The sequence below is a fragment of the Rhyacophila brunnea genome, unplaced genomic scaffold (genome assembly GCF_057557595.1).
Source record: "Rhyacophila brunnea isolate RB1 unplaced genomic scaffold, BYU_Rbru_1.0 scaffold_3, whole genome shotgun sequence".
Taxonomy (NCBI): Eukaryota; Metazoa; Arthropoda; class Insecta; order Trichoptera; family Rhyacophilidae; genus Rhyacophila; species Rhyacophila brunnea.
Window position 1 is genome coordinate 38971158 of NW_028232965.1, and position 12112 is coordinate 38983269.

The window sequence follows — 12112 nt, forward strand, 5'->3', positions numbered from 1 at the left end:
GTTTTTGTGAAATTCACAAGCACTTCAAAACTACCGATCTCATGTAAAGTCGCCAAAAATCGTCAAATTTACCAAGATGCGTCTTCAATGGGATGGATCAAAGGCCCAAAGTTGGTGATCCTATTTCCTTATGGGGCAGAAATATTTTTCCAATAATAGGTATATCCCTTTTATTTGATTGCCGGCAGTATTTGTAAACAATATTCTATTTGAGTGGATACACAAACCAGTTTTTTCTGAAAATAATTTCAATGAACTTGTTTATACATTTTCTGAAAGATGGCAGTATACTCCATAAAACAATTTATAGTAAAAATGGAAAATTGTTGGTGACAATACAGTGATGCCAACCGTACTATAATTATAGTACAGTACTATAATTTTGAATCCACAAAAAATGTAAAATACTATAATTTTACGCAAATATCACAAAAATACTATAATTTTGAAGGATTCGAAATGAAAATGTTCCTGAACTATAGTTTTTTCTGAAATACTATAATTTTTACCCTTTTGTACTATAATCAACATAGAAAAGGATGGCTACACTGGTGACAAATAATAAAATTGTAATAAAGTTTTGATTTCCAAATAATTATAAATTTAATAAAATATTTTATTTAAAAAAAATGATTTCAAATATACCTAAGTAGGTATGTGTCACTGTATAATAATTTTATAAAATAACATTTAATCAATATTTTTTCTCGTTAACCCATTCCATGACCTTACTTCTGACAAGCTGTCTAGCATTGTTAAGTTCATTACTATCTGATGGATATGCGTCCTCAAGATCAGCGGCGTGGGTTTCTCCGCTGCCTAGGATCGCTGGCGAGCTCTCGGAGAGGCTGGTGGTGATCCCGAGCTTGCTCCACGGATCGTTGGAGCCATGGGTCCATACAACTTTCGTCACGTTCGGTGTCAAGCCTCCGAAAGCGAGGTTTGTTTTGGCTACGCCGGACTCGATTGACTCTTCTCCAAATCTGTAAAATAGTTTTATAGCTGATACAATCAACACTTGATGATAATAAATTAGTTCTTAAATCCATGTTTTCATTTAAAAAAAAAAAAATCTTCGACACAATGCCGAGGCTCGATTCGATATAAATAAAAAGGATTTAAACTTAGGCTCATTTTTATTTTCTTAAATAATTATGTTTTTTGTAAAGAGTACCTACATTAAATCTATAAAATATTTAAATATCTACCTGGTACATTCGGGATAAAAATATCCATACATGGAAGATGAAAGCATAGAATAAATGATGCAATGAGAAAGCATTTGACCAACATAAACCTTATAGGTACCTACTTACTAATTGATTTTTTTAAATTATTTATTTTTCTGTTTATTTTTTCTTTTTTTATTGTTTTTAATATTTAAATTTATTTAAAACACTACAATTATAAATTACTTTGTAAAGGAACCTACTACTATAAAGTATCCGCAAATGCCTCAATATCATAATATCTGGAATGTACCTAAATGCGGGTATTGTGATCATTAAGTTCATGATTTCAGGGTTCATTTTTTCATGGTAGGTATTTATATATAACTACGCATAATTAAATATATTATTATAACATTAATTATATTTATATTTATTTTCAGCAAATCTTTGGGGTTGTCTATAAAAGAAATGACGTCACTCGGTATTATTATCTCGTGTGTTGTCACATTTTCTACACCTCTCATACACGTAGCAATATATTATTTTCCCTTTACATAATAATATGACGTTGAGTATGACGTCACGTATGGATGAGGCCTTTTGTTATTAATAAATTCAAGGTGCAATTTAGAGTTTGTTATAGGTATTAATACTCACGCTGTTCCAAATGCATCAGGACAAAGATTCAACAGATAGTAAGAGAGAGGTAGTGTTTCTCCGAATGGTTGATTTTTCGATGTAGTTGTCTGAAACTGTCCAAACTGAGTGCACGCTTGGTAAAGTTGAAGCCGCTCTGAAAATATAATTACAAATAATAAATTATGATCAGACGAAATGTACAAACCGATAAATAACTGATATCTTTAAAATTAAGCTTGCATTCTGATATTCTTAAAATCGACCCCTCAAACTATAGCAGTAATTTCCAACGTGGGGCGTACGCCCCACCGGGGGACAGTTTGAATCTTTCGGTTGGCAAATGGGTCATCTTGAAAAGCATTTGAAGAAGAAGCATATCACAAGGATCGCACTAATTTTCTTCCGAGTTGTATATTTAACGTAATATTAAATTACAGGAAAGTTAAATTAAAAATAGTATGCCTATGTGCATTTTTTTTTAATTTAAAGCAATACATATTTTTTTTTCAGAATTGGTTAGGTGCTTTTAGGTCACTTAAATGTCATAATGAAGGACTCCCGAGAATCTTTACTCAAGATCCTATACTGGCTACAACTTACTTTGAGAAGCTGGAGACGTCACATCTGTATTGGTAAGATCTGCCTTGACGGTGTCGTAATCAACCGCATTACAGTCGCTGCTGGTGAATAAACGGAAGGCACTAGATAATCGGTCCATTGGACTACCATCTCCAGGCTCCAACACAGCGCACATTAAAGCCATTAACTCTTTAGAGGAGTACATCACGAATTCGGACATGAAATGTGCGACGAGTGAGAAGAACGACTGGGTGTCCAACGGATTTAATGGGTCAGTGTTAAGGCATAAGCTGTAAACAAATATTATATCAATTAATGATTGACTGAAGACGTTTCATAGATTCTAGACCTAAAAAGCTGTTAAGGGGATGCAACGAAGAAAGCAAGGAGAGATTTTTATTCAGCTATTAAACAATTCGATCGATAAATATCCTTAAATATAAATGAAATTGAGAAACTAGAAAGAAGCGATAAATATTATAACATTAATATGCTGGGGCTGTACACATGCCGACTATAAATAGGCCAGGGCACTGAATTGCGAATTACAGTGGTAGGGCTAGTTATTGATTATTTTCGAATAAAATGCGATAACCCGTTCGCAGCAATGAATATTTTCGATTGTACGAGTATATCAATAATTAACGTATTACTATTTATTTCAATAAAAACCAATCATCATTTTCCTATAAACAGTATCCATAGTCCCTCAAAGTACGAACAATTAATGCCATTATGATCAAAATTTACAATTTCATGTCACAGCCTGACTATATTATTATAATAGAGGGCTTGGAAACGTTTTGATTTCTTATTTTTAATGTTGATTTGAGGTTAGTTTTTATTTTTATATGTCAGGAAAGTTCAACGTATCGATTTTGGGATGGAATTTAGTCGATCGGCCCATAGGAATTGAATCTTGAAATTTTAAAATGCGTTCAGTTGTAATATAAAAATAATTTAATTGAAAATTTGCAGGAGAAGCATTAACGATTCCTATTGTTATTTTCTTAACCAGATAAGGTACTAGGACAAAATATGTACCTGTTATATCTGAACTATACGTACTTGAATTGCTGAGCGACCATAGCTGCCCCAATATCTGATGACATCCATTGACTAGTTTCATTGATTCCATCACTGACAACCATTGCACAACTTTCTCCTCCTTGTTTTATCAGATCATCATTAACTACTTCAAAAGATTCTGAAATACAACAAAACAAAATAATGGGATACTTTAGTCAATTCACGCAATTTCTGTATGCTAGACTATTATTACCTAAATAACTACTCAGTTATGGCGGCTAACATCAACAACATTCCGAGAACACATTTTCTGAAAGAATTAATAAAATATGATGTAGGTATATGAAAATATATACCTACAAGCAAAAGGAAATAATATATCAATAAATATTTTGGAATACTCGTTTATTTATCATTATCAAATATTTAGATGTTTCAAAGAGCGACGGACGCCACTGGACGAATCAAAGTAAATATTAATCGAGGCTATTAGTTTCAAAGACGATAACCTCAATTTTTACTTATTTTTTTATATTTTTCTTGATTCTCATTCTATATTACTTTTTCAGATTAGGTACTATGTATATTCATTACAGTTAATTAAATCGAATATATTCATTCATCAGCCGCCGTTTTCTAAATTTTTCTCGTTTTAACATGATTTGTATTAATTTTAATGACATTTAAGGACACTTTAATTTTGATACTTCCCAATTTTTCTAATTATTTACAAAAATAAAAATATTCTATTTGTAGTCCGAAATGTGATTTACGACTTTTTTGCGAGTATCTCAAATTTGAAAGTAGACTTTGAAATTAATAGCCTTAATTTATCAATGCAAATGTAATATCACAAGATTGTATTATTTAATCAATGTTTTTAATAACTATAAACCCTTTAAAGCCAACGTGCATTAGGTATTAGCAAAGCGGCTGTCTCTAAACCGTGGGTGTGGGCTCGAATCTCTCATCTGGCAAAAATCACATGGGTTTGGCGAATGGCGAGTAAACAATGTTTCGTGAAAAATGCTAATATAAATAATCTAACTCAAGAAAATAGTCCTTTTTTAAACTATTTTGTATCCCATTGTATATAAAGATTTTATTATAAACGAAATATGGAATTAATGTACTTCTTTAAGCAATGTATTACTGTATATTAAACAATATTATTAATATATTAGGTATCTCATATCATTTACCGGAGAAATCAACTTTCGCCAGGACGGGAGCGCTGGAGGCGACTGCTCCGTCCACAATGTCAGGATACTTCAGCCTCATCCAGGCGGCCATGTTTCCAGCGTAAGATCCTCCCAATAGAATGACTTTGCTGTTCATGAACTTAGGCTGCTGCTTGAAAGATTTCACCAAGTTGGCAACATCAGCCATGGCCTGCTCTACGCTCAGGTATTTCAAGTTTTCGGTTGATGTAGTACTGAAATACAATATAAACTAAAATAAATAAACTAAATATATTTTTCCCTAATGACCCTTCTTAAGATAAATACACTATCGGATCGCATTGTTGTCATTCCGAGTAAAATGAAGATAAGGCAAGGAACCCACAAAAGGCGGCGTGGCGAGTTGTGGAATTTGCTTGATTCTGGCGAAGGACTTTGGCACCCTAAACGCACACATCAGTAGACCGCACATCGCACAATTAGGATATATGTCGACAGATTTCTTTTACATTACTATCTAGAAACACTATGCATCGATTGGTAAAGATCGAAAGTCCCAATAATAAAACACGTATATTCTTTTGATAAACATGACTTGCGAGTGGTGTAGAGGCACAGTGTTGCCAACTGAAATTTTCAAAATTCAGTAGATTTTTTGATTTTTTCTTCAAAATATCGGTAGAATGACAAAAATGTATGAAATTCAACGATTGTATTTGGTAAAAGCGTGTTTATTGACATAATCTTACAAGTGTCATTTAAAAAATCATGTAAAAAGTGACGAAGTTCATTCATCACAAATATCATAATTTCTTCTTTTTCTGACCAAAATTTCAGTAGACATGGCAACACTGTAAGAGGCACATGCCATTTGACCGAGCCGTGCGTGGCGACGATGTGACTTACCATTCAGCCGCTTTCCTCTCAAATCAAGTCTAGTGGTCTCTACCTAATAAGAAAAACACGTCACAATATATTATTATTCCTCTCTTCCACTTAGGCGTTCTAATAAGAATATTATAATGCGAATTATAACATCGAAATCGTCCCCCTTAACGTTAGGCACGTATCTAAGTATTGTTCTACATCACCCCGGAGACTATCAATAAAATTGTGACAAATTATTTTAGGTAAATTAGTTCAAATACTTGTTCAATTAATATTCATTATATACCTACATTTTTATTTTAGTCTTGAAAATAGTTAGTCATTAACTAAAAAAAACAAAAAATAAAGTAATAGAATATATTCAGACTTGTTCAACTGGCATATTAAAAAAATATATAAACAACATGTATTTTTTTCCTAAAAAACTCACCTAGTAGATTAATGATAATTAAAATACCTTGTTACTTGGCTGTCTCCATAATATCGGTGCTCTGTGTAGACGAGATAAGCGTGTACATCACTTCCAATTGATGTCATATATCCTCCGACAAGCTGTTCAATGGATATTTTTTCTTGACCTCCCAGCATTATGAATATTGGTCCATTATCAGAAAAATATTCATCCTGAGTCAAGTATCGCTGAAACAAACAACAAATCGTATTATGTAGTAGGTACTGATAATAGTTATTCATTTTATTGTATCTTTAAACCCAACTTGACATTACAACTACTATTATACATATTATATCAAATATCATATGTATCATATATTTATATATATATACTAGCTGACCCGGCAAACGTTTTTCTGCCATATAAATTATTTCTAGTAAATATTTTGGTTGTTAAATAAAAAATAACGAATGTATCGTAAGTAAGTGGGGATGGGATCTATGACAGAAAGAGGAATGGATCGCTGTAGACGATGACCACCGATTAAAACAAAAAAACACCAACCATTCATTTTCTCAATTCAAAATGAGTAATGATGTTCATAATGAATGAATCACCTGTGATAGGATCTCGTTGTTTAATGTTTATGCAATATCCGTCTTGTCCCTTCTAGAAAATTAGCGGATATTGGAGAGCGTCGTATGAACGGTGTGTGTCAGCGATGAACTCCAGATTATTGTTTCTTCTTCGAATCACGATTTCTCGCGTCGATGTGCGGTCGCCAACCATGATTCTAGCAATGTCGTCAACAACAGGCGCATTGAATCGACGCACGTGCTCTCCAGCTGGTGTTTTATCAGGATTGATGACAACAGCGTGATTGCCACTTTGCAATTTGTGCATATGTGCTTTGAAGAATTTAAATAATTCATTGTGCTCATTCAATAGGGCGTCAAGTTCGCCGACGATGCGCCTGGCATTAGGCGAATTGAGGTTATTGTAGCCGCAGCGTGCATCCACACGATTGATGTCCTCACCGCCCATGAAGTAGATTTGTAAAAATGTATGCGGTTCGTTTGGCATTGGCAACAATGAGCCTACTTTGCGGTATACTTGGCCTTTGATTTTGAACGTAGAATGGAATTGTTGACCATTTGCCGCAGTATTGTGAACTATTTCTGTTGCTCCGAACGAAGTCATTTGGAAGCATGAATTGAATGTGCGAATGGACTTCAGGAACAGGTTTGAATATGGAACCGTGCCGATAAGCAAGCCGTTCAATGGTTCTGGTGGTATCTCGATTTCTGGTAGTTGCACTTTTCCTGATGCGCAACACATCCCGGCTGACTATGTTTGAATTTGAGCGCATGACAATGGGGACATTCTTTATCCATAGCACCAATCAGCACTTTCGGATGAGCGGAATATTCAATATCTGGCTCGTACTCGAATGCGAGACGAAGGAACGAAGCGGATGTAAATGCTCAATGTACTTGTTGGCGTTGTCAGTCATTTGCTCTGCGTGTATTAACTACGAACCGGCGCGCTTGGCTCCGTTCCAATTGTCGTTGTTGATTTCGTTCAGCTCGTGCCTCTTGCGATTGAGATGCACGCAATTGCAACATGCTCACACGCACGTTTTTGTTATCTTGTTGGATTTGTTCGTCTGTTCTTTCTACTATTTTGCATGTTTGTTGCTTTATTCGTTCGACGGCCCAAATGGCTCCCCTTGCGTCTTACTGGCACTGTGCACTGTAAATCACACACAAAAATAGATAAATTATAATAAATCGTACAAAATTTTGCACGCACTGCGTTGTGATATGCTGAATGAAATGTCAAAATGACGCGACGCTACTCTTGAATTCTTTTCGGACGTAGCGCCATCTGTCATTCAACAACATAAATAATTTCGTTCTGTTTGAAATAAATTTGTTCATACAAAAATAATAAAATCGTGATTAAAAAATGGGAGGGTAGGGGTAGGAGGGTGAAAATTTGGGGTTATAAGTATTTTTTGATGCCAAATAATAAAAAAAATACAAAAAAAAAATGTCAAAAAAATAAAAGAAAAAATTTTCTGGATAGAGATACCCTAATCACCTAGTGGTATGAAATATACTTGTTGACTTATTCTCATACCTAACAAATATACATTGAAAAAATCATAAAAATCGGCCGAGCCATTTCGGAGGAGTGCGACCACAAACATCGTGACACGAGATTTTTATATATATAGAGATATATAAGTATATAAAAAAATCTTTGCTTCAAAAGAACTAAACTTGAATGATAAAAATAACCATTACCTAATTACTTTGAGGTTGTTGAACTAACGCACATTTATTTTGATATCGGGTTTTTTATTGTAAGTTCAGATTGCAATTTTTCTATATACAACAATATTGGCCTCTGTAGCGACCAGGTCGGATGGCCCGTTGAGCACAACAGCTGGTTGGACCGATGTGAACATCTCTTCCCTTTCGGAGCATATTCTCGGAAATTCCTAGATGTGGTTTGCATCTTGTAGTTCTCCGCCACATGGATATGTTGATCGGGTAACAAAGTCCAAGCAAGAGTTTGGCATTGAATACACAATTTCCAGTCAAAAATTGTCTGGTATTGTGGTCAGGAGCCAGTTTAGTTATCTCCAATCGGAATTGTACATTAGGGATAAACAAATATGTGTGCCTGCTTTTGATACCTATTTTTTATTTGTATTAACAGATTTTTGTTTTTACGAGAAATGGATGTTAGCCACTTGCTTAATCCCAGGATCGAACCTGGGACCCACGACGGCCAAGCGGCTTAAGCGTCCGCATATACCTATGTCTTGGTACCTATAGGTACATAATATAATGCATAGACATTTCGAGGATTGAGATGGACAGCTCACATCACTCGGAGGATATAATATCATCGCTGAACAAATCGCATCATCCAATGGTCACAAAGAGGTAATAAAACCTAAAAGACACACTGAGCGACCAAGATTCCAAGAGTAAAGACTGATTAAATATAGTTTTTATCTAGAAATGATAGACTCGATCGGTATACATATTGTGTATCTATAGTCTATGAATATTGTGACAATGTTTTTAATTACCTATCAATTCCTTATTTAACGTTTCACAAAAAAATATTTCCAACTAACAACTTCAGGCATAGCTAGTGGTAGTGTGGATTATAAACTGTAGACATAGAATGTCTTATTTGTATTCATTAAAATATTTAATCGTGGTCATCTTCTACCAATCTCTTCAATTATAAACATCGAAATCAATTCACTCACCATCTTCCACGTCCTTGTGTCTGATGTATTAAAATTGTCGACCGGTTGAACGAAGAATTTTTCTTCTATTAGTCTTCCATTGACGTTTATAGTGGAAATTCTTTTGATGCCTGCAAATACTCCGACAATTCCGAAAGCCAGAGCGGCAAAACAAAGCGCTAATCCACGCATCTTGACTTAAGAACTTAAATTATTAATTTATAAATAAAATAATATTATATTTATATTAATTTCACCTTCAACTTATCGGGTACTAATGTAAGGTAATTAATCATTACAGCTATTTTATATACTTACACTGATTTAATCATCATTATCGTTAATGATTGATACATATCTACATGTAATAGTAGACGGACTAGATTTAATAGCATACTATTAATATTGCCACATATACAGATTATGTCATTATTTAGAGCAGAGGTTATTAACCACCTTATTGCCACGAAGGACGCAATACAAAATACAATACAAAGAAAATCAACAGTAGCGCACTATGTACGAGGGTTGAGGAATTAAAGACCTTTATTATTTAAAAAATCAGGAAATTTTTATTTTTATAAAAAAAGCATACGAAATTTTAGGTACATATCCCCACTATTTTTCGACGTAGTCCACGTTACGATCAATGCACTTGGTGAACCGTGGCACTAGGTCCTTGATTCCCTTGTCGTAGAACCCACCGCCGCCGTCCTCAAAGGTGTTCTTATCTCTTCCTCCACGTCCTCATCGGTCTCGAAGCTTTTTCCGGCCAAATGTAAATTCAGGTGAAGAAAAAGATGGAAATAACTCGGCGCCAGGTCGGGGCTATGAGCAGGATGACGGAGGACATCCCATTTGAATGAGTCCAAAAGGTTCAAAAACATCTATGCGCTTTCCACACGATTTTTTTTGTGAGCTTCCGCCAGCATTTTGGGCACCCAATGAGCACACCTTTGCATACCCCAATTTTCCCCTCAAAATCGTTTGTATGGTAGACTTACTGACGTCTGAGATTAAAATTGCGAGCTCACGGACTGTCAGACGGCGATCTTCACGAACTTTATCATTGATTTTCATTAACAAAACGTCACAAATTGAGGACCTCCTTCTTCTCCCCTCATCACGAACACTCGTTCTACCACTCTAAAACTCAGTACACTACTTCTTGACATTTTGTTGATTCATCACATTACGATAATTGGATGTGAAACGACGATGCATTTCAACAGGGTGGTCTCCCTCCTGGTTGAGAAAACGAATGATTGAACTCAACTCGCTGGCGGCGGGATTCGACAGCGGAGCGTCCATCTCAAACGGATGCAAAGGTCATACTGAAGCAGCTACCGAACCGGCTCACCACTCTTTTTGGAGAGGAAAGTCGCTACACGCTAGTGCTGCCATTTTTTGAGGAATAACATCCGCGTCGCCAAAAATTCATAAAGGTCTTTAATTCTTGAACAACCCTCGTATTTGGCCGCTTACTTTTCCCTCTACCACCCGCTACGTATCCGTGCACGTTATGCGAGTGTATTGTGTAAACTGTGGCATAATAAACGTTAAGACGAAAAGAGTATTGCAGGGCGTGCGCTAGAGTGTGCGATGGCCGTGCGACAACGTGTCGGCTACGGGTCCCGGGAAAGAATTCCGGATATGGAAAAAATTTACATTTTGTTTCTAAATGTATGTGTTTCGATCTAGAGTACGGAATAAGTTGTGCAAGTTACTAATACCCATTTCACAAAAAAAAAACAAAAATCTGTTCAATATCAAATTTATTTATTTTTACATACAGTGAACATTACAAATTTTAATTAAATTTAAGACGTTCACAAGATGACATTTCAAATCAAAGAAATAGTTTTTAATTAACTATTTTTTATTCAACGAATAATTCACAAGACTTAAGAATGTAACGTTCTAATTATTGAACATACATAATTTTGAAAACACTTCTGCAAAAATATATTATAACCAATGTTCCCTGTGTCCTACCAAGATGTGTCCGCACACATGTTTTTATCCTCCGCACAGCCCTCACACAAAAATATTGTAAAATAAAGTTTCCTTTGCCAGATTTTAGTAATAATTACAGGTTTGTTCAGTGTACGTAACAAACAATTCAAGTGAACAATACGTTTGCTAGCACAGTTACATTTATATAGTACAATTATACTTATTAATTAGGTAAATAAAACTTATCCCCTAAACATGTCAAAAAAGAGTGGATGTGATATTTCAAATGCGATCATTAAGAAGAAATCCTGTGATAAATTTAATTTGGAATGGCTCTCTGAAATCGTCTAAACAGAAATGCCATCTTCAATGCATTCGCAAAAAGTAAGAATTGGTGATATATTTGGTTATTCGGAAACAGATGATTGTGTCAAATGCATCATATGCTCCGCAGCAAATATGCAAGGAGAATTCACGTCTGGAAAGAAGTAGATTGAATGGAGGTTGTATCTTTTAAAAAGGCATTTAAGTCAAAAAGTTCACCGGGATGCTGTTACGAAATTGAAAAATTTGAAAAGAGGTGGACTTTTGAAAATAATGACGGAAACACCCGAAGAACGAAAGAATAGGATTGAGATCACTGAGCGCAAAAAATCTGGTTGCGATCTAGTCAAAGTGTTAATTGATAATATACTATTGGATATAAAAATAAATGCTTCTGCTGTACAAGATATTCATAATCATGTATCCTAAATACAAAGATATTCCCGAAACCTGGCGATGTACAAATTATGCGTTCGAATTTGTCGAATGCATTAATGCAGGTATTAAAAAAATATTAAAAAAGTCTATACAATAATAATAAATACAATAATAATTGTTGATGAAACTACGGATACATAATATAGTTCTGCGAAAAATGCTAATTTTGTACGTTAATTAAGATATACCTTCAAAATATAAGTTTTAATGAAAAATTGTTTGTGTGTTTATGAGGGGGGGG

The 12112-nt window shown here is 34.7% G+C and overlaps 1 protein-coding gene across 1 annotated transcript; it reads right to left on the reverse strand.

Annotated features, from left to right (window-relative positions):
- Positions 1–694: 694 nt before the first annotated feature.
- LOC147068333 (putative serine protease K12H4.7) lies at positions 695–9345 on the reverse strand. Its single transcript, XM_085952968.1, has 7 exons — positions 9175–9345; positions 5946–6127; positions 4622–4854; positions 3459–3597; positions 2412–2680; positions 1830–1965; positions 695–983 (listed from the first exon to the last, which is right to left on the reverse strand). The coding sequence occupies exons 1-7, from the start codon at positions 9343–9345 to the stop codon at positions 695–697; spliced, it is 1419 nt and encodes a 472-aa protein (XP_085809094.1).
- Positions 9346–12112: the final 2767 nt, after the last annotated feature.